The sequence below is a fragment of the Poecilia reticulata genome, linkage group LG2, assembly GCF_000633615.1.
Source record: "Poecilia reticulata strain Guanapo linkage group LG2, Guppy_female_1.0+MT, whole genome shotgun sequence".
Lineage (NCBI taxonomy): Eukaryota > Metazoa > Chordata > Actinopteri > Cyprinodontiformes > Poeciliidae > Poecilia > Poecilia reticulata.
Window position 1 is genome coordinate 4,587,152 of NC_024332.1, and position 23,030 is coordinate 4,610,181.

At 40.0% G+C, this 23,030-nt stretch overlaps 4 protein-coding genes across 6 annotated transcripts; 2 read left to right on the plus strand and 2 right to left on the minus strand.

Annotated features, from left to right (window-relative positions):
- Positions 1 to 155: 155 nt before the first annotated feature.
- retreg2 (reticulophagy regulator family member 2) lies at positions 156 to 7,558 on the plus strand. Its single transcript, XM_008427378.1, has 9 exons — positions 156 to 505; positions 880 to 983; positions 1,623 to 1,653; positions 1,872 to 2,001; positions 2,094 to 2,178; positions 2,771 to 2,908; positions 3,014 to 3,111; positions 3,529 to 3,664; positions 5,042 to 7,558. The coding sequence occupies exons 1-9, from the start codon at positions 252 to 254 to the stop codon at positions 5,770 to 5,772; spliced, it is 1,707 nt and encodes a 568-aa protein (XP_008425600.1). The 5' UTR covers positions 156 to 251; the 3' UTR covers positions 5,773 to 7,558.
- Positions 7,559 to 7,694: 136 nt separating this feature from the next.
- mdh1b (malate dehydrogenase 1B, NAD (soluble)) lies at positions 7,695 to 11,442 on the minus strand. 3 transcript variants are annotated; one of them, XM_008427358.2, is made up of 10 exons: positions 11,333 to 11,442; positions 11,123 to 11,235; positions 10,367 to 10,501; positions 9,749 to 9,891; positions 9,481 to 9,649; positions 9,071 to 9,413; positions 8,845 to 8,986; positions 8,195 to 8,370; positions 7,971 to 8,110; positions 7,695 to 7,769 (listed from the first exon to the last, which is right to left on the minus strand). In XM_008427358.2, exons 1-10 carry the CDS (start codon positions 11,352 to 11,354, stop codon positions 7,728 to 7,730), a joined length of 1,425 nt encoding a protein of 474 aa, XP_008425580.1. In that variant the 5' UTR covers positions 11,355 to 11,442; the 3' UTR covers positions 7,695 to 7,727. The 3 variants fall into 3 exon arrangements, with proteins under 3 accessions (XP_008425580.1, XP_008425572.1, XP_008425587.1); XM_008427350.2 differs by having other exon boundaries at positions 11,096 to 11,235; XM_008427365.1 differs by lacking the exon at positions 11,123 to 11,235 and having other exon boundaries at positions 11,333 to 11,420.
- Positions 11,443 to 11,527: 85 nt separating this feature from the next.
- Positions 11,528 to 18,154, plus strand: fastkd2 (FAST kinase domains 2). The gene is made up of 11 exons (XM_008427335.2): positions 11,528 to 12,749; positions 12,832 to 12,935; positions 13,019 to 13,127; positions 13,475 to 13,598; positions 13,734 to 13,873; positions 13,948 to 14,120; positions 15,011 to 15,168; positions 15,272 to 15,505; positions 15,585 to 15,666; positions 17,511 to 17,625; positions 17,925 to 18,154. Exons 1-11 carry the CDS (start codon positions 12,111 to 12,113, stop codon positions 18,042 to 18,044), a joined length of 1,998 nt encoding a protein of 665 aa, XP_008425557.1. The 5' UTR covers positions 11,528 to 12,110; the 3' UTR covers positions 18,045 to 18,154.
- A 64-nt stretch (positions 18,155 to 18,218) lies between these two features.
- LOC103475569 (uncharacterized) lies at positions 18,219 to 23,030 on the minus strand. The gene is made up of 4 exons (XM_008427321.2): positions 22,655 to 23,030; positions 21,673 to 22,014; positions 21,444 to 21,592; positions 18,219 to 19,269 (listed from the first exon to the last, which is right to left on the minus strand). Exons 1-4 carry the CDS (start codon positions 22,716 to 22,718, stop codon positions 19,156 to 19,158), a joined length of 669 nt encoding a protein of 222 aa, XP_008425543.1. The 5' UTR covers positions 22,719 to 23,030; the 3' UTR covers positions 18,219 to 19,155.

Below are 23,030 nucleotides of genomic sequence, written 5' to 3' on the forward strand. Positions count from 1 at the left end.
AGAAGAAAATCGGAATCATTTTTCCCAAATCCTCTTCCGTAGATTTACTTTTGAATTTGTATACGTTTAAAGCATCTCGCCAGTCTTCTAATCTTTGATTGCATAATAAAAAATTTTGTTTGGATTTAGTGTCTTTTATTTTGAAGGAGTCATCCGGAAACTGTAGCTTTCATTTAGGGTGTTGTCTTGACAGACACCGTTCCATATACCCCGTGATCTCCAAAACAACATAACAAAAGTGGGGGAAAAACATGGCGAGCGGAGAGGAGGCCACAAAACGCCCCTTGGTAACCTCCTCTTCTGTCGGCCTGGAGGATCTCTTCCCTGCCGGGACCTCGGAGCAGGCGTGCGGGGACGGGAACCCGGAGCTCGACCGCTTGCGGGAACATCTCCAAGCTTGGCTATCGCCGTACGAGCCCCTGCTGCTGTGGGTGCAGAGGCTGCTGGTCTGGGAGAGGCCGCTGTACAGCGTTTCAGCCGCCCTGACTCTTAACACTTTATTCTGGTAACGAATGAATCTGTGTTTATCCACGTTTTAGGAATAAAACGGCTTTTAATCGCATTTTAAGATGATGTCAGCGTAGGTAGCACGAATAAATGTCAAGTGAAGTTAGCTAATCCCACGTCTAGCCTAATGCTAACTTAGCTTGTCATTTAAATACAGTTAGCACGGAAAGCTTTAGCCTTGTCTGTTGAGTAAATGCATTGTTGAGTAAATAAATAAGTTGTTTCCTACTGAAACACCTGCTGCTGCTCAAACAGACATTTCTTGTCCTGCTGGGTGTCGGAGCTGTGGACCAGCTGTCCGTGTCAGACTCGCTGGGCTCCGAGACCATAAATGCATCAGCAAGTTATAAGGATCTGTTTTTGGCTCCACAGGCTTCTATCCTCCACTTCCCTGCGGCCTCTGTTCCTGCTGAGTGTGTCCCTGCTGGGCCTGATGCTGCTGGAGAGATGGAAGCCCAAGGTACCCATCATTACAGGTGAGCCCAGGTCTAACTACTGTTATTACTGGCGATCTTTTGAGCATGGTTCTAGCCTATTTTACTGTGTTCATACTCCACAAAGTCGTGGTTCAAGTTTTTTTTTAAAAAGTTTTGTGTTTTTTTAAACTTTGGAGAGGCTAATCAGCTCTAAAAACAATATTTTGTTGCCATGGTTACACATCAGAACTGTTCGAAAATTTAAAAAAATGCAAGCGCAAAAACTTGATGGGATCATTGCGTCGTTGTAAAAGCATGGAAGACAAAAATAAAATCCTGATTTTTGAAATCTCCAGCTTAAATTTGAGTTCATAAAGTTATGATAATTGTGATCAGGATGAAGTTGAGGGTGGAGGGGAGGGATTAAGTGTGAAAGCTTAGAGACTTAAACCGGCACCCTACGACTGGATTTAAAAGTGTCTTCTGAAGAGCATTGAGAGTCCACACTGTGACTTTTGTCCTGCACACTGTAGTTTAATTTTATTTAAGAATGTTGTGTGATACAAATAAATGATTTATCTAACAATGAATCATATTAACTGGACCAGATTAAAGCTGTGTTGTACTAAGATGAGGGAATAATTCTTGATTTCTGATTCAAATTAAGACATTTTTTATGTTTCTTTTTTATCCCTACAGTCCAACATGCTGAGGTTGAACCTGCACAAAGGTCTGCTTAAAATCACATTTTCTGTGTGTTTTCAGTTTTTCCTTTAAGAAAACAATTTTTAGTTTTTGTTTTCCTCTTCTGTATCTGTCAATGCAGGAAGATAATAGCTTAGCACGTTCATATTTCAGGCTGCAGTTTAAGGCAGATTTATTTTCTGCCCAGGCGTTAATTTTCTCTTTCTTTGCACGCCTTCTTTTTCTCTTTTTTTCCGATTAAAGCCCAACTTTGAGTTCGGAGCATCATCTGCTCAGCGTCCCGGAGCTCAGCCACCACCTCGCCGAGAGCTACCTGACCTGCTGCCTGTACCTGCAGGAGACGCTGCAGTACAAACGCAGAAACCATGGAAGGGTGCGCACAGACATTCTATCCATTTTAACCAAGGGAATTTGTATAAATAATTATAAAATGTTGGTTATAAAATCATTTTTTCTGGTTCCCAGTTCTGTGTGATGATGTGCAGCGGCTGCTTTGTCCTCGCTGTGGTTGGACATTATGTGCCAGGAATCATGATTTCATATATCATAGGTGAGTCTCTTTGTGTCTAATTGTCATGCAGACACACAGTTGAGCTGTCTGGTTGCCGTGACAAACTGCCTGCAGGATGATAAGTAAATGCGGTGTTGATAACAATCCTGTTGGTAGAAAAAAAAAACCGTTATGTGGAGAATGCAGCTTTTAAACTGCTGATGTCCTTATAGATCACTTATTATACATTTCTGTCAACATTTATTTTCACCCCTGGCAAAGATGTCAGAAGCTGACTGTGAGAGTGTCTAGAAACTTCAGTCATATATACGACAGAGGTCCTATTTCGTATCTTCTCCTCAAAATGAAGGAGAAGATAAATGGAAAAACAAGACTAACTAACTAAGACTTGCGTGTGTCAGTTTTCATAAGCTGTGAAAATAGCATCTTGCCTTAATTGCACAGTCAGATCAATAAGAGGCTGCTTATTACCCCAGTTTTATCAGGGGTTGTTATAAATTCAGGAGGTGCTGTTGGCATTTACCTCCMTTCTCTGCAGCGTCCTGCTTTATTAAATGTGTACAGAAAGCCATTTAAAAAAAWTTTTTTTTGAATCTGTGAATGATTTTTCTCTATGTGTGCATATTCTCAGCCCTCAGCGTGCTGCTGTGGCCCCTGGTGGTGTATCATGAGCTGATCCAGAGGATGTATACCGGCTTGGAGCCGATTCTGATGAAACTGGACTACAGCATGAAGGGCGACACCGAGCACCGGAAGCACGACAAGAGGAGTGAGTGTTTTTGAGTGTTTGTTACAATAAAACGGTAAACTTTTTTTTTGACTGTTTTCTGATAGAGTATCATGTATTATTTATGCGTTTAAATACTTTCCACAGAGGTAAAAAAGGAGCTGGAGGAGGGGGATGAGCCCAGAGCAGAAACAGAAAGTGAGAGCGAGGAAGAGGAGGAGGAATTGTCCTGTTTTGCTCCAACGGTATGGACTCATACTACACATAAGTTGTATATAAATATATAACTTGTATGGGACTGTTAAAGGAAGCAGGAGAAAAGTGGAGCCTGGATATATTTTATGCTGAAATCAACTCAGTTGTGAAATTGAGGGCTGCRGTGATTGTCTTCATTTCGAGTGTTTCAAGTACTACTACATTCCTGCATCTGGAAGGCGTGTGAAGGCATCGTGTTGTAATTAGTCACAGGATTCTTCCTAGATCTGATTCAGAGCGCTTAGCAGTTGTTTGATCTCCTGGATTAATTTACTTTAAGTCTCACTGATGTTGCAACCCGGCGTCGCCACAGAAGAAGTATTTTCTTTTTTTACGTCAATAGTTTAAGGCAAAGACGAGACTCGCGTTTAAACTTTCTTTCTTTGTTTTGCTCGTGTTATTGCAAGGTGGATGTGAAAACGACAGCTCTGGCGATGGCCATCACAGACTCTGAACTGTCGGATGAAGAAGCGTCCATTTTGGAGAGCGGAGGCTTCCCGGTCTCTAGAGCCACCACGCCTCAACTAACTGATTTCTCGGAAGGTAAGTCTGACTCCTTCAGTCAGTTCTGCAATTATTTTAGTAATTAATTAATTCATCAATTATTCCGACAATGAATTATGAGATGTTTGCTTCTAAGGAGGAACTAAAAATCAGGTCGGTAGAATTCTATTAAGTAGAGATGTGCCGATCAGGTTTTTTCCTTCCGATTCCGATCACCCATGAGGGCCGATCACCGATACCGATCACATAATTATTATTTTTTTAATCACAAGCATTACGGTTACATTATGTGGAAAAAGGAACCATGAATTCACCTTAATTTAGACAAGAACTTTTAAATAGATTTTTCCAAGAAAAAACCAAAACCAAAAAAACAGGCATTGTGCAAATTGTACTGCTATCGGTAAYACTATCTTTAACAGACTGAAAACATATGAAGGCTCTGAAGAGGCTAAATAATGTAAAGAGTCAAAATAAAACCTCTCAACATTGCTAAAAGATTCAAGTATAAAACTTAACATTCAAAGGCAAATACGGGATCCATTACAATAAACAATCCTAAGTTACTGAATGAAAACTTCCTGGTAGCATGGCGGCTAGCTGATTACTGCTAGTTCTGATTGGCTGTTTCTGACTGAGCGGAGTAATTATGCAGAACAGGGAGGAGATCGATTATTTTTTTGAGAGATTATCTGTCTCATGTTAGGACAGCGAAGGTTTTAATATGTATGTAAAATGTATTTTTTAAGTTAGATGCTGCAGCTTTAAGCAGAGGTTCGGTGTGAGAGTCACTACCAGGTGGAGCAGAAGCGGCGCTCCGTCTGTGAAATATTACTACCTGTAGCGCGGAGCAGCGGTTCAACAGMGAGAGCAGAACCAGCGTCTTACATCGCAGCTCGAAGACTTAAATATTTTTGCGGGTTATTTGTTTAGCTTTCTGACAGTCATGCTAATCCAGGTGAATGTTTGTAGCTGTGCGCTGCTTTACCTGCTATCTGATCCTCCATATGTCTTTTTTTTTACTGCAGTGAGCCTCGATATAGGCAAACTCCGTCAAGTATGGCATTGTTTTTATGCCATATTAGATTCGTCGTGTTGATGCATTTTGACCTGCTTCAATTTTCCGCCGCAACATGCAAACTTCCCCAGTCACTCAGTGTTTTTTAGTTCCACATCGCTTAGGATTTGTTGCTGCGCGTTTGCGCAGTGTGAAGGAAAGAGGAGACCAGCTGCACAGGCAGGCTGCGAAATGAGATGCAGGTGATCGGTTTGTGTGATCGGCAACAAGAGACCGTGATCGGCGATCACCGATCATACACTTTTTCACGGAAATCGGCCGATTATGATCGGTGACCGATCGATCGGCACACCTCTACTATTAAGTAGTGATAGATTTGTGTTACTTCTCTGATCCAGACCTGGAACAGCCAAGTTTCCACAGCGACCCGGAGGAGGCTTACCTGCGAGATCTTCCCGAGTTCCCCTCCGTGGAGGAGTTCCCCTCCATAGAGCACAGTCTGCTTCACTTCCCCCCGCGACCTCAGGGCGATAGCGGCCAGTCGGAGAAGGAACCGCTGAGCCCCGCCACGCTTCTCATCCAGCACCTAGCGTCGCCTCTGCACTTTGTGAACACACATTTCAACGGACACGGACGGCCACCGGGGGGCGAGGAGGGCGCCCTGCCGGGAGCGGGGGTAAGGGAAGAGGCGGAGGCAGAGGCGGAGGCGAAGGCGGCGGTTAGTCAGGGCACGCAGCGCTCCTTGGAGGCTCTGAGTGAGGAGATAGTGAGCACGGCCATCTCCACCGTCGTGCAGAACACTCTGTCGGCGCTGCTGCGCTCCGGCGAGGACCCCTCCCTGGCCGACTTCCTCCCGACTGAAACCCTACCGGGCGCTCTGGAGTCACCCAGCCAGTCTGCCGACACTACAGTGGGAGCGCTGGATCCGGACAGAGACCCAGAGGACGGGGCTACGACGACGGAAAGCGCAACTGGCGAAGAGCACCCGGATGACACTCTAGTAGCAACTGAGGAAGAGGACTTTGAGCTTTTGGACCAAAGCGAACTGGAGCAGGAGGACGAGGGTCTGGACAGAGAGGTGGGGGGGGCAGATCCAGATCCAGACGCACCTCAGCAACCACAGTCATAGCCCCACTGGTGCCCCTTCCATCTGCGTTTGTTTTTAATTGTACATCATATCCATAAAACCCCCTAAATATATATATGTCTCTCTCTCCATATATATGTATATATATATATATAATGCATTAATCCTGCAGTTTACTAGTGAGACTCCATTCAGTAAAACAAAACTCTACTGTACCTTTTAAAGGGGACATATGGGATATTCCATTTAAGAGCTACCCATTCTAATGTGTTTACAGTCAAACTTCTTCCATTCTCTTTATTACTCCCAATATCCTTTAATTTAAAAATCAAAAGCTGGTTCTGATGAACCCGTTATTGATGCAAAGTCTGGGTTTAAATTAGCTCAAGTTGAAAATACTCCMGTCTTACGGGTGGGAAGCAGCCAGCACTTTGTAGAAAAGTTTAAATTCATGACATGTTCAGGTAAAATCCCTAAATTTTCCCCTTTATATGAAGTGCTAGTCAGATTTTTACTCATCATGGGAAAGAGTCTCACAGTCTTGGGCCTGGATGTTTGTTACTTTTCATTAGTCCTGTCTTCATTCTAGTGGCAATGAAACCACACCATGATGCTGCCACCACTGTGCTTGGCCTATGGAACTATGGAGTTTAATGAAACTGCTTCCCATGGTGAGTGTACCTGAACCTCAAATGTGTCCCCTGGTTGAGACGGTACAGTAGAGGGTGTGTGTCCGTTTCCTCCTGAATGTTTGAGGCAGAACTTGAATGAAGGATTATCGGTTACAGGTTGTGGTTGCCTGGCAACTAGAATCTGGCTCCTGATTACAGTAGCTCACTAGCTGAATCCGTCCAAGCATTAAGTTTATGAGAAGGTAAAAATGATGGATTTAGATTTCTAACTATTAATATATGCTATAAATTATTTAAATTAACAGCCAGCTAGTATAGAAAGACTGAAAGTTTATTTTTATCCTTTTGGCTACCATATTGATTGTATATAGGTGTACATCCAGGTGTAAATTATAGGAAAATTACACAAATCCCTTACTGAACCTCTGCATTTTCGTTTAAAAAAAAAAAAGAAGCAATTTTTTTTAATGACTCATTGCCTGAAAATTACAGCTTTGACATTATTGGATGTTATGAATAAAGAAATGGCACACAAGTGACTTTCATGCGTGGGGAAACAAGAAAGATGCTATTTTTTTTTTCCTATTGTCATCTGTACATAATTGGTCCATTTGTGACTGAAAACAATATTATATAGGCCCTACATGTGTATAGCTGTCACTGTTTGTTACTGTTCATGCATGCGGTGCATCACGCATGTAGGAAAATCTTGTTTTCAGGGGACGTCGGCTTCTTTTTTTTCTTTCTATTTTCTTTCTCCCTTTCCTGTAACGGCTGGGGAATTGTTACAACAATTTGCTCAGAAATGATCAAGTCCATAAGGAGGGGCCTTCTCTGCTTTCATAAACAACTCAGCATCCGACTCAGGTTGTACAAAAGCGAACGTAACACAGCAGAATATGTCTCCGTTTCCTGACCAGTCGTAGTGCATCGTATTTATACTAATCTCTGAGCTGTTCTCTCCCAGTTGTTAATAGTGTAGAAATCCAAAAAAAAGAAGAAAAAAAAGATGGAAAGTGTATTTTCTGCATGTAAAAACAGCACTGTTCAAGTTCTCCTTGTCTTCAGACAAAGTACTGCACAACTTGTGATGGGGGGAAAAAAAATCCAACAAACCGTTGAATGCTTCAGGTGAAAAGAGGTTCAGTTTGATATTTTGTTACTAATGATGGAAATAAAAGTTTAATGTTTAAAGACTTCTGTACATGGAGATGGGTTGTTAACGTGTGATGCTAACAAAATAATTTTATGTTTAACTACTATAAAAAGTGACATTTAATAATTATGAGGGGTGGGGGGAAAGGAATATATTTTTTAATAACTGAAACCAAATGAGAAGGAATTGACCAAACATTTTATTTGTTTTCACGTCTTTCGAACAGGATCTTGTAATTGGATTCCCATTTCCTGGAAAACGGAAAGCAAAGAAAACACTATATTAAGTTGGGACTGTATGTAAAAACATGTTCAGATCGTCAAAAAAAAAAAAATGGCATAAAAGATAACCTGAATGCAGGTTTAAACAATATTTAGTCAACAGTAGGTCATTTTGTGTGTGTGTGTGTGTGTGTGTGTGTGTGTGTGTGTGTGTGTTGTGCCGTGCCAAACCTGCTGCAGTTCATCTGCACAAAGGTCGAGTTCCTCCAACATCTTTTCTTCAAGAGTCACACCCTTCAGAAGAGACCATTTGCCCTTTGTACATGTAACCGGAGCTGAGATGATGATGCCGTGTGGGAGATTGTAGAAGTCTAAGTACAGAAAGTTGCAACAGTATTCATATCAACGCACGTTTCGATTTCCTGCTGCGTAAATCTGTGCGCCCGGGTCCTAACCTGTGCAAGTTATACCGACTGAAAAAAACTCATCTGGACCATAAGCTCCGTGCCAAGCCTTCAGCACTTGCAGGATCCCGTTGGTGGCTGATATTGCGGCTTCCCGCTCGGTGTTTGAAAGCAAGGCCTGCCGCTGCTGATGGACCAGTGGTTTAAATTCTGTTTCCAGCCATTTTCTGGAACAAAAGGAGGCTTTTACCTTTTGTTTTCCGTCATTGCACATCATGCATGCGATCATTCGGGGCAGATTGCAAGTCAGGTGCATTGTGCTGACATTGTTTGCACAGGCTGATTTTTAGCTAATAGCTGGCAGATGTGAACTCTGCCAACTGGGTGGAATTGAACCGAAATGTAAATTTATTTCACTACAATTTCTAATAATTTAGATAATTATTCCATACAGCTAAAACAGCCCTTGTTCACTTTTTTTTCCTATGGGATTTAAGTCAGGCACATTTGATGGCCAATTAAGGTCAGTAAAGCAGCTACTGCACTTTTTCCTTCCACTCAACTTTTCTTTTACACAGTTACACACAGCGTTATGTGTAATTGCAACAAAAGCTCTTGAATATTTTACTGCGTGTTTAATGATCCTACATTAAAAAGAAAAAGGATTATTGTAAAACTAGCTGGAATCTTGTCAAACAAACCTGTCGTATAAAACCCTGAGGACTGGCTGGGAAAAGGTAGGCGGTACCCTGATCGCCCCTGGATAGTTGAAAACTTTCGCCCACCGCAGGTCAATGACGAACCTGCCGCTGATGTTCCCCCACACAATGACATCCACGACATCTGAAGCAGAGGAAGATCAAATTAGGATAACTTGCTTCTCGTTTAACTTTCTTTTTTTTTTTTTTATGCAGAAGAAGTAGACACCTGATGGCATCACGCACAACTTGTTTGCGAGCACAGCTCTAACTTCATTCACCAGCTGGGTTGCTATGGCAACAAACTGGTGGCTGTTGATGGAAGGAGCGCTGTCCACAAGCAGCGAGCATCTCATGTTGACGAAAGACATCCCGGACACTATCACCTTCACCTCTTTGTCGGCGCGTCCGTCGATGAGGCGCCCATACTTTCTGTAGCGCTCGGATAGTTTTTTAACTCGCTGCCTCCTGGCCCTGTCGCTCTCATTCTCTGAATCGGCATTGAAATCGTCCAGCAGGATGACGACGTGCGCTTCATGGAAAGCCTGTTCCAGATCTGTGTGAACCGTCACCTGTGAATTCACTGTGTTGGATTACATTTTTAAATCTGCACGACTAAGCTACGTCAAGGCGATGTACCCGGTAGAGCAGACCGAGTGCCAAATCCTCAGTGTCCGACTTGAGCATCTGCATGTCTTCCGCATCTCCTCTCAGGTGCAGCAGATGGAGGGCAACCGTTTGAACGTCAGGGAACGCCTCATCGGACAGCAGGAATGGGATCAAGATTTGGGATGTTAAGCAGAGAGCGCTGCAAAAAAAAAACAAACAAAACAAAAACAAAAACAAGAAATATCAAGGCAAACAGATTGTAGGGGTATTTCCATTCGAAACATTCATCCTGACTTACCCTGTGATCCATACGTTGCAGGGATGAATTAGACTGAGGCGATGCTGTTCTTCCGCAATGAGGCTAAGTTGTGTTTCCAGATTCTCTGCTACAATTGTCTCCACCTCATCTTCGGGTATTGTCAAGGTGACGCCGTAGTAGACCTAAGCAACAATAATCGACAATTAATTGAATCTGAAGATTAATTCTTAACATATCCACGGAGTTCGGAACTGCCCTTTAAAACACAGGCGTCAAACTCAAGGCCCCGGGGGGCCAAATCTGGCCCGCCGCAGCTTTTTATGTGGCCCCCCAGACTCCACATTACATCAATAAGTCCTTCCAGTTTTTAAAAAAAGATAAGTTCACAAGATGGTTTGAATAAAGAGTAATAAGATCTATGGAGAAACTAGAACTACTGAAGACTACATTTTCTAAGCATGACAACAAAGTGAGGCCACAGGAAAAAAAAAAAACACCAACTAACTTCAAAAATATAATGGTATTTGAAGTAGATTTAAAAGTCTGGGAAGGAGATTTTGGGCCGACTTGAACAATAGCAGTTAATATAATAGTAGCATTAGCAGAAAAGTCAATAGGTGATTTGTATGTTTAACCAGAGAACATGTCAGTTTCTACCTGGCAATGGTCCACAAATTCATTGTAACCACCTAAGAGCATCCCTTTGCCCCCTTGTTCGACTAGCTCCCTCCAAATTAAGGGACTTTCCTCGTGTTTCCAGCCATTTTTATTGCACGTTAATTCAAGCCATCTCTGTAAGAAGAGTAAAAGCAGAAGTGTAGAGACAAATAAGGAAGAATGAACAAGAGTAAATAAAACATAAAAATGATTTATTATGGTGAAATAACGGCATTAGATTAAAATAGAATGGAATGGAATAGAAATAACATAACTGCCTCTCTGAAGGAGATTACCAGTGGCAAAGTGACAGTCAAATCGAAGCAGATTCACACAGAGATAAAAGTATAAAAACATAACTGAGAGAAGGATAGATAAATTATTATTTAACATATTTGGCAGAATATGAATTATATTAATCCGTAAAAAACAACAGAATACTATTTCTAAGAAATGGGGGAGTGGGGAGAACCTGTGCAAATAACAGTAGGGACTGTTTTTGAGTTTTTGGGGAACAATATAGTGTAACTCCCGAACCCATTAAGGGATAAGGGTGTAAAAAAAATGGATGGATGGATATAGTGAAACATCTGCTTCCGGAAAACGTCCCCTCTCGGCTTCCGTAGTGGATGGCATGATACATTTGCATTTCTCAATGTCCATAATGTTAACTTCATATTTCTCTCTTTTCACTTACTACAACAAAGGTGCAACAAGTCACATTAAAACCTTATAAAATGGTAGAGGCATAACAACCTCCCACTCAGATGGCAGGACGGGGATCTTATGGACCCTGAAGCTCGGAAGGGTTCGCTGCAGAGTGTCTGCTAACCGTTCCGCTTGGGCATACAGAGGACAGTCCGCCTTACCTATAGATGTGAAAATTTTTGATACGTCCTTCATGTAACTATTATTATAATTAGAAATATATTCTAAAACATAAAATAAAATAAGATAAAGGATTACCAGCGAGCACAAATTTTGCCATTTTACAAGGTACTGTCGCATCTTAACCATTGAAAACACAAGGCGTCTGTTGCTTGGCAACCGAGGTGAGTTGTTGCGTATATTTGAATCCGGGTAGGAAACATTTTTAATAAATCCTTCAAATATATTTGTAAACTTTTTTCAAATTTCAACATGTGAGAAAAACAAACAAAGACATGGTTTCTAATATAAGCATATATTATTTTTAGGAATTATTATTTTAAATACTTTGACCAACAGCGTGAGGTTGAAGTAAAGAGAAGGCGTTGCTGGGGGGACACAATACTGCAGCGCACGCGACTTTAACCTGCACATGGGAATGAAAGCTAACATGAGTTAGGCAAGATTTGTCTTATTTTTTAGCGTTATTCACTATCACTAAAAGAAAACTTCTTTTCGACTCTTTATGGAGTGGCAACTGCAAAGCCTACAGAATATTGTTTGCTTTGTATGTGTTTGTGTTCCGTTGAAAAACAGGGACAGCTAACGAGAGCTAGCTTGTCATTTCCTAACTGGAAGGAAGCATTTTGACCTTGTTAGCCGAATACTTTGGTCTTTCCTACCAACACATACTTTCTTGTGCCTGGTTTCTATTTAAGAGTGTTACTGACTAAAATTGGAAATAAGTAACGTATTGCCTGTTTACGTGTCACCTGCGTGATATTAAAATATACATGACCTGCATATTATTTCAGACGAGCAAGCAAAAACTTTTATTTACATATTTAGGTAATTAAACTCAATCTAATTCCACAATATGAATATATGGGTGACAAATGACATCATAAAATGGTCACTGCGCCTTTGCTGCCGCAGGTTTCCATGGAAACGGACTAGTATCCCAGTGTTAGCATCAATTAAAGACTCCTCTTTATCTAGAAATGGCTTTACAGGCTTCTGGGGCGGGAGGCTGAACCAAAGCTGCCTTTCTGGGACTCTTAGTACCACAAGATTCTATTCCTATGGTGAGAAACACAATGAAGGTCTAAAAGACAGCAACAGTCTCGCTACAGAGAATTCACTTTCTTCTCATGAACTCAACAAGACGACCTCAGAGCAGATTCAGAGGACTTCCCMGTTTCTGGACTTCCTGCGTCGCTGCAACTCCCCATCAGACGTGTTAGACCTCACATCCAAGTACGCACCCACAAATCGACAGATCAGCCAGTGCCTCAGCCGCATGTGGTTCTCCACAAAGAAGATGTCGGAAGAACAGCGGCGCTACGAGTTGCAGCTGATGTTTGAGCATCCTGAATTTGAAAATCTTCTGCAAAGGGCGACGAGGTCTATCCAGTACATGAGTAACGAGGATGTTGCCTACTCTCTTTTGAGTGTGGTCAACCTGGGGGTGGCTCAGCACAGCCGTGTGATCCAGACCTTCCTTCGAACTTGCCAAGTGAGCAGTCAGAGATTGTCTTCTTCAATTTAAAGACACTATTGTTTTCATGTTGACCCTAATTTGTTTTATTCGTAAACAGGAGAGACTGAATGACTTTGATGAGAAAGCGCTGTCCATGTTGGCCTCTGTTCTGGAGCGTATGAAGGCTAGTCAGAATGTGAATGCATTAAAGGAAGGCATGAGGTATCACTTGATATTTTAAGTCAAGTATTAGGCAGGGTCAGTTGATTTTTAAGCTTATTTTACAGATTTTTTTTCTGCTCCAGGCTGGTGGTTGAGGTCCGTCTTCCTGAGATTCAAAATGTTTTGACTCTCCAGACCATGATGCGATTCCTGGGAAGAGATGCTCCAAGAGAGCTCAAACAGAAACTAGAGGTAAGTTTGAGTCTTCACCACTTTAGGTTTTCAGATTTTTCTCTTAATTATCTGAATTTATAAATAAATGTACAGCACCTTGCAAATCTATTCGCTCTTGTTGAAATTTTGTTTTTACAATCACCCAACTGTTCCTTGAGGTCATTTACACATACTGAATTTGCAATAATGATATTAATTGAATATGTTTGCAGCTTTAATGTAACTATCCATTCGCCCATCCATCATTTTCCAGTCAAAATGATGAAAAAGTTCAAAACTGACCTGTATTTGTGAAGCACCTTATGTGTTATTTTCTGCTGGACCAAATCTGATTCGTCAGATTTTCTGTACCCCGTGTGTTTCAGAGAAAGGCTTTATCAATGACCCACCAGTTCAGCCTCCCCAACGCCCAACACATGACCTTCATCATGGCCGCTGTAGGGTTCCACTCCAAACCGCTGCTGAAAGTTTGTAGTGATAAAATCAAAGGTAACACCATAACCACAAGGAAAGACTTGAGAATCACTTGAACTGTTGGCAAACTTAAAAAGATATGTAGGAGATATATTTACTGGTACTTATTGTGTATTTTCTTTCTATTTCTATTTCTGTGTTTTCTGGCAGACAACCTTCATCACATTCCTTTTAACATTTTGTACAACATACTGCAGTCCTATAAGGAGCTTCTCTACAGAGACACAGACCTGCTTACTAGCATTTCAGACCATGTTGCCTCCACATTTGACATATGGACCGATAAGCAGGTGCTGGAAGAGACATTTATCTTCTAACCTTCTAACCATATTCAGTTGCATAATAATATACCCTCTTTTTTCAGCTGGTCTTCTTCCTGTCTGCATTTAAGGATCTTCTCTTCTGTCCTACCTCCTTAATGGAGCCTTACACTGAAAAAGTGATTGCCAACCCTGATGTGCTCACCCTTAAACACCTCCTGTCCGTCTTAGCGGCTTACTCCTCGCTTAACTACGATCTGCAGCATCAAAGACAGGCGTAAGTCACCAACCGTTCCTTAGCAATCAGAATTGTCTCACTAAAGATGTTTTTTACTTTTACTTTTAAGTACATATCAGCAAATAAAATTATCAAATAAATTAAAGACCCCTAAGTTTAAGTTCAGGTGTAGACTATTTACCAGTTTAATGTTCAGAGAGAAGTGCTACATGTGATGAATTAGATGAAGGTGCAGATTTGTTCCTCTAGTGTCTTGTCGTACCTGGATCACTATCTGGCCACTACAGTTGCTCTAGCAACAAAACAAGGTTTAAAAAAAAAAAAAAAAAGCTACGGTGAGTATAATTTAATAATTTTATTGTTTTGAACATTAACTTCACTTCATATTCTCAAAGCAAGGAAGCCCTTCAAGTTAAAGTGAGTATAAATGTAATGTGTACACACACATACACACACACACACACAGCAGTCACCAAGCTCTTACCATTGAGGGAAAATGCTATGTGCCTCCGCATTTTGTAATTAGTATTTTCTTCAAAAAAGTAACTAATATTTTATTAAATCGCATGTATAGAGCACAGTTCAATAATCCCAGGATGATCTGCACACAGTTCAAGCTGCTCTGGCAAAACAATCACATTAAGTAAGCATAAATTTCCTACTTTGTTCTGAAAGTATTTCATAAAATGAAGATGTTATTGGACAATAAAACAGCTATGTCCTTGTATGGGTTACTTTTTCTGTTTTCCTTTAAATTGTTAGAGCAGCATTCTATGGATCAGGCTTTGGCTTTTGCCAACTTCTGCTTGTAGAAACATTGAGGCTAATATTTCGAACATCTAGGAGTTGTATATTAGGTGCTCCGCATTTCCGTAGTTATATATGAAGATAGATTTTTTTTTCCTTTTTTTGTTTTTCCATATCTTTAGGTTTCTTGATAGTCTCAACCATGCTCTCATCTCCTATCTGCCCAAAATGTCTGACTTGGAATTGCTAAAGGCTGCCTACTACCTATGTGGAATGAATCACTTCCCATCTGCACTCCTGGAGCAGCTCCTGAGCAGTAGTACGCTGAAGCAGCTAGCATGTAAGGATAATCAACCCATAAACATGCACTATCTGATAGGTTAGGCTGTATTTCATTTGTGTGTTTGATTTTGCATTTCTAAATTAAACCATTTTCTTCTCAGCTACAAGTCTCACAAAGAGCAAGGAGCGAATGTTTCAGAGAGTGGACATATGTCTCCGTCTGGACCGTCCTCCTCTTCCTCAGCCCTTGATTGTCCCCCCGTCCGTCCTGGGGAACCCCACTCCCAACCCGTCGGTTAATCCGCGCCTCTCAAAGAGCCTGCAGAGTCTGCTGGCAGATCAGGCGAATGCAACGCTGCAGGAAATGTTGGTGGTAGAGAACTTCTACGTCATAGGTAAAGATCTTGGTCTTGGAGGAAGGACGTTGGCGTGCACGAACTGGTTCAACACACGTTTTTATGTTTGCGCTCTCAGATGCTGTTGTAACCAAACCTCTTCCAAACCAGCCGTGTGTGACGGAAACAAGTAGCGTTTCCCCAGCAGAGAGCAGTCAAAGGTAAGGAAATTGCAGCAGTAGTCTGGTTGGTCTCGCAATTAAGCTCAGCTTTTTTTTGCAAATCTGCAGTCTGTGGTAGGTTTTTCTTTTCTTTTTTTTTTGGTAAATGTCATATTTGGTAAAGTTTGCTATGAAAGCAGGTAATGATGTTTCCAGGTAATGATGTCCTCTGTGATTTCTCACGTGCAACTGCTGTTCTCACAACAGTTTACGACAACAAAGTCCAAAAATTTGAAGTTAAATGTCTTAGACAATTAAATGTCCAAATAGATTTCCATTTAATGGCAAGATGTTGCATATTTCCACAAAGTCTTGAGTAAATACAGTAGAAGATARTTCTACAGATGTTGTGGTTTTTGTTCTGTTGTTTCCTCTGTTGATTAATAGTTGACACCAGTTTTATTGCATCCATAATAAGTTTCTCCTCATGCAGTTTTTAAAAAAAGACTATAAATAACTCAAAAGACTAATAAAGAGTCAGTTTTCTGATGAGATGTTTGGAGATTCAAGTCGTTTTTGAGGGTGTTTCATATCAGCAGCGTAACAAGCAAACCTTTTCAGAAATTAAACTTTAGCGCATCTTTGCTGAAGACCTATTCCTCAACAATAAATCAAGTAGAATTTATTCATTGATATTTTTGTCAAAGAACAGCTTTGAAGTTTAGTTTTTTAATGCGTGGGCAGCCTGAGCGTTTTTGTTGATAAAGGAGTTTTTCTTTTTCCACTGATTGTGATGATTTTAAAAACATTTACCAAAAAATGAGTCATTTTTGAATTGTAGACTTTGCAAAGCAGTCTGAGTAGTTACATTGTACATCTTTTTCTAATTTCTCTGTCATCATCTGCACTTTGACCCGGTTTTTAAGCTGTTTATTATATTACGATTTAGTTGTAGTTACAGGGGAATTTAGTAAACTTTTATATTTATTGTCATTTAAGTGTTGGGATTTTATTTCTCCCCTGCTTTTATCTGGATTAATAATTCTATGCAAAATTACTGAAATAAAAACAGCTGCAACTGTTAACTTAGCTTTTTAATTGGAGTGATATTGGTATGAATATATGCGTCATAACACTTTATTAATACTGTCGAACATGAGTTTATTTCAAGCCATATTTTGAATTTAGAGCGTAGTTAACTGGCAACATTTAATAAGAATACAAACATGAATAAAATCAACAATAAAGTATCAGGAAAGATCTTCAGATGATTGCTGAAATGTTTTCTGTTTCATTAAAAAGCAAAAACTTCAACAACTTAAAAATCTTGCTTGGGACGAGCAGAAAACTAACCTGAGCTGAACAGAGAAGAGTTGGACAAAGAAAAGCTTGGAACTTAAATAGCTGGGGTATAACTGAGATGGGGTGGCAAAGGACGGTACAAGGGGCCTAATTGCAAAGACATAAAAGCTGAAGTACAACCAAATAGCAACTGGAGCTAAAAGGAGAAACAGGCCTGACAGGAACCTCAGAATATGAGGACAAATGCAGAAGAAGCGTAGCACTAAGAAACTAATCATAAGGAATTATAGCAACAATGAAATGATGCTGAACAAAACTAGACATAAGACTCCAAGCAGAATAAAAGAAAAAGGGAATAATCAAAGTAAACACACCAACTGGATTAACCTAGGGAAACTATTCAGAAAGGGTTTTAAAACACCCAAGAATTGTTGCATAAAGATCATGAAAAATGTAAGTAATCATACTGAAAAAGTTTATCGTTACTTTTATGTTTTCTCCCTCAAAGACATAGCCAAATCCAATTATATCCAAATCTAATTATTTTGTTTTTGTTAAAGCTGACACATCTTTTTTTGTATGTTTGCTTCATGTTCTTCTAGAATTGCTGTTATTTATACACCAAACTCTAGTTATTGCTTTGGTACGTCACACCCCCGGGGGACCCTCGCTCTCCAGATCCATCATCTGAAGATTCTGGGATACACTCCTGTCTTGGTGAGACTTTTGTCTTATTGTACCCGTTAATCTTCCCTGTTGTCTCTCAGTAACAGTTTGGTTACTTAATTTCTTAATACGCAGCTCATACTTTAGCAATTTATTAAATGTATTGAACGAGCATTGCTTTAAGTATGATGTGAATTTGTACAGTTTAAAAATCTGTAGGCAATATCTGTTTAACGTCTTCCTAGAATGTGACGTTAATAAAATGCAAGCAGATTGATGTAGTTGTGTATGTTGAAATAGCGGCTGTTATCAGATGAAGCAAAACTTAAATTTGTATTCTTCATCTGAAGGTAACAGAGGAGCTTCTACAATCTTTATCTGAGGAGGAGATGACAGAGAAGATGCGAGGACTCATTTTTCCAGAACATGCATCAGAAACACAACCACAAGTGGGACATGTGGAATCCTAAACATATCAAACAGGACTCTCTACATGGCTCAGGTTTTATTGTAAAAAATTAATTCTTTGTCAGAATGAAAACTTGTATATAATAATATTAATAAAGTGTTTAAAAATGAAGGGCTCTGAATGTATTTTCTGTTTTGGTCAGCACGAAAGAACTGAGCCGTTCCTTTGAAATGCATTTTTTTGTAATGATAAAAACAATTTCTATTTTTAAAATTTCAAACAGCTTTGTAATGGCATTACAGCAAATACCTGAGATGATCTTTTCTTCTGAGAGTTGCTTATTCAGTCATTATGGAAAAAAACTGACATAACTGTCAAATGACAAATTTATACGTGTTTTTAGTCATCTGCTTAACTCCCAAATCAGTTTAAAGGCTTCACAGAAACGCTATGCTAATTCCGTCAGTGCTTGTGGTGACTGTGAAAAGAAACTTGCTACTAAATGAAACCAATAAAACCAGCGTGAGCGCTTGCACAGAAACTGCAAGGTGAGCACAGTAAAGGTGGCGCGCCTTTGAAGCTCCGACCTCTGCAGAAAGTACCAACAACCGAAGAGAGAGAGAGGAAAAAAAAACATAAATGTAGGGAGACAGGAAATGGTGCAGCTTGTTATTTTCAATCTGCTTGCAGCTCCTTGTGTTTATGCTAGTCATCAACCTCAGTTCGGTCTCTGTGTTGATTCTCAGAAAATGAATGAGAGCACACATTCACAGGCGAGGCGTTGCGCCTTGTAAAACTCTATTTATTTAAGTTGTGGTCAGTGTTGATCCACAAGGTGTTGCACTGATTTACGAACTCGAGAACTCTTTAAATGTGGTTAAGTCCCCTCATCGAGGCACCACCTTTTGTTTCGACCACAAAGATAGGGGTTCCCAAGAACGCATCTTTCTTTTACAGTGAGCGAAACAGGAAGTGAGCAAAACCTGACACTGTCTTTAATATACGCATCAATGTTTCAGACGCCCACATAAAGGAAGTGCTGCTTTTGCTAGAGATGAACACATACACAAAAAAAAATTATACAAAAGAAACTGATTACAGTTATGTTATATTCATTGTAAGTCCTACAGATAAGGAATTGCAAGGAAAATGATCCAGGGATGTCCAAATCATCAGAAGTGTTTTGGTATAGGATGCTGGACTTCTCTTTTCTTCCTGCGTTTCGCAGGAGGTCTGGGTTTGGTGTTCATGTAGTCGCTCTGGGAATCTGCATCCTTCATCTTGTACTGCGAGACATTCAAAGCAACTGAATCAGTGACTTGAAGCTGTAAATCTACACGGAAAAGTAGCAGATATGATCAAAGTTTGAAGTCAAGTTGCTGCTTACGAGTTGGAAAAATGTTTTTAAAATGTGTATAATGTAGTTTTAATCCATTTTGGTTGGCAGACTTCTAAAACGCAGGAGATTGTGAACAAACATTTTCAAACTCTTACCGTCAATGTGACATACGTCCTGTGCAATTCAGTCGAGAAACGTACAAGACCTAATTAGGGGAACCTATTTTTTTTTTCAGGTGAAGCCATTATTATTTTGGACCTGACTGATATCTGGAACAAGTCACAGTTTTATTTAACTTGACCCAGTTTTGTCTGAGAAAAATAATACCCCTTACAACGTTGATACTGTCACCGTATTTCACTCTGAGTCTGTTTGCCACGAGTGCAAAGCAAAAAAGACATCTACACCTTGCCTATTTATTTTTAGGCAATCATATTGCTCTTGCAACTTTCACACATATTATTCCATCTTTTCCTAATGTCTTGTAGCCCTATTCAGACATGCTTGTTTTAAATTATCTTTAAATAAACTCTCTCCAATGCTTTTAGATTATTCAAGCCAGACTTGAATGCTTTCGTTGATGAAAAATGCTTCTGCTTTCACATTTTTGTATAGCAAATGTCTGACCATTTGACAGATATCTGAGATCCTTGTTTCATAAACCTTTCGTGTTGTCGACACTGTTGGTGGTTACAGCCTTAGAGCTGAGCATGTTCACTTTTAAATATGGTAAAACTACAAGAAAAAGCCCTTTAACTGTATTTTTTTTCTAGCAGCCATTCGCACMAAAAATGTTGTTTTATAATAAAATACACATGAATATCAAGGATTTATGTTCCTCTCAGTTAAATAAATACATGCTTAAGCTTTTAATGTCAGGTTCTACAAAGTTACTACCAGTCAGATAATTGATTAAATAACTAGCTAGTGGCATATTTCTTGAGGAACTAAGAATTTCTATAACATGGTTTTTAAAAATTATATATAATTTAAAGTTGCATTTACTTATTTAGTCGTCTGTTTCTAAATAGGATTATGTTTATAGTTTATCAAGTTGTTTCATCACTTAATTTCTGCCGTCTTTGTGCGTAGCCTATATAGATCCATGCAGTATAGATTTGACTTGCTGCCCATCATTTACTTCGGTCACACAAAAGCCGCTGCCAGCCTCACGTTATGCAAAGAAGGCAGATGTTGACGTCAGATACCAAAGAAGTTATTTTGCCTGAACTCTAGGCTTGCACAGTTCTCACATGTGCAAAAACCAAAGCAGAAACACTTTTTGCTTGACAGCATAAATTTTGGGTGACTGATGTACAAAAAAAAACCAGACTGACCGAGCAAAAACTTGTCGTTTAGCATGCCGCCGTCTGGGTGTGAAAATGTCATTCAGTGAGATGTTCAAATTTGGAGACTGGCTAGAAGTTACATTCACAAACCTCCAAACATTTCCAGCTGTAATTATTCACTTCAGCAACTTTTTAAATCTTGTAAAAGAACTAAAGAGAAAGTTGAATGTTTTACACCCGACCAGGAAACCAGACATTCTCTTGATTCTGTCAGCGTTCAGTTTTTCATTATTGCAATCCGTACACTGCAACCAGCATGCTTAAATTACATTTAAAAATGCTTAATTTTTATGCTTAATGTTTCTAAAATCCTTGTTAATATTTGCTTTAGAAACATTTGATAATGTTAGTTACATGATGCTGACTTACAATAAGGTTGTCTAACATTTATTAATACCCAATTAACATGTACTATGGGTTAATTGATGTATAATTACAATTTAATAACTAACATTTAGATGTCTAACGTTTGTTTACTTCTTGGTAGCTTCTAAAGTGTTGCAAACGTTGTTGATAGACATTTTATTGTCCAGCTTCTGTTTTTGGTGTTTTTGCTGCCACCACAGAAGCCTAAATGTCYAGTTACATGGTTATAATGCATATTTAAGCTATTCAAAAGATTTGTAATGGATTGTTAGCTGTGGAGAAACTTTTTTTACTTTGTTCTAAAGAAGAAAATAAAAGAAATATTTTGACTTTGCACTGGCAAAAAAAAAATCAATTAATGGTTTAGTTTCCTCCTTGAGATGGGTGACATACAGGAATTACTTACCCAGATAATCAAGGCAGTAATAGTAGCTGCTAGGCTGTAGGTGCTAAGAAGTGCAACAACCACTATCCAGATCCATACAGGTATGCCTGTTTTTTGTTCTTCTGGTTCCTCTGTTTTACATTCTTCTGTTTTGCGCGGGCATCCTTGTCCTGAAAGAACCATATGTTAAAGGTTAATCCTACAATATGCACATTTAATATTGAAATGATGTAATCTCTGACATATTCACCTTCCTCAAGGAAAATGACTGTWCTGTTGTTGCTGATGACAGGAGGAGGGTAAGTAACTTTACCCTCACACATGTAGATGGCTTGCTTTGGGTTTGCATTTCTTGTGAGCTTGAAACCAGTAAGTGTCCCATTCTCGTCTTTTTCTGGGTGGATGTCTGGATCGGTTTGGTTGCACAGTTTTTGAGTATTACGGCACACTTGAACCACCTGCTGGTTCTTGTAAAGCTTATGTGTCACCACAGTGTCTTTGTCCGTGGTGTGTCCGACAAACATGTTTGGGCAAGGCACAAACACATACTCGGGACTTTTTGCTGTTGTGCATTGCACGTCCCACTGTTGCTCTGAAGAGGAAAACGTGAACGAGATTAAGCATTAGTTCAGTTTTTAGCGCAGTGGTCATACATTTCATTCATGCTTGATTGCTAAATGTATGTTCTGAATTAATATTTTCAAAACGTCCTTCAAAAAAATCTAAAGAGCTTTACAAAAAAAAAAGAGCTTCAGAAATCCACCCCTCTTGATATTTTTGCTTTAATTTAGTCTAACCATGGAAATGGTTGTTTCACATCAACCACACGCCCACAGTGGAATCTGCTTGATATCAGCCGTTTTAGGCACTTTTACCTCTCATAGGCATGATGAAAATACAAGTTTGTGAAGCGAGTGGCACAGTTGAGTCACCCAGTGTTGCTGCGTCTGTGCCACCGCAAAGTTGTGTGTCAAGTTCATTTTTCTCCAAGATAACTCTGTGTTTGCAGCAACTGCTTTAACTTTGTTGCTGAATGATATTTTTCTGCTTTTCTTGAATTTTCTACTTTGTTGAACACTACATATAAATAAATTAAATAGCAATAATTCAAGACATGAAACCAGACATTATTGTGTTCTTTGGAATTGCCTAACTAAAGTTGATARCCGTTCCTATTGTCATATTAACCTCTACCGCAAGTTGTAAACTTTTATATTGTGTTATTAACTTACCGTTGCATCTGCCAGATGTCGTGCAGCTCAGCAGGATTATTAACAACCAGTAAACTCCCATCATGGTCCCGTCTTCTGCACGGACAGCGACGACTTGCTTCCAGCAGAAGGATCTCCCCTCATCACCGACCAACTCTAAGCTCCTGCGGCGAGCTGCATGAAGCCGTGTGCTTGCAGAGGAATCTGATCTGTCACCCCGAYACAGTCAATCCCGCTTTCACGCACGTGTTCTTGTCATGTTAATACATCATATCCTCGCTTTACCCCTCGAACGAAGCTCACCCRCAGAGCTGCAGTGACTGAAGCTCACGCGCCCTCTCGAGAGAAAACATCCTGTGGCAGAAAACGCCTCCTCTTATGAAGTTTCCGCTCTCTC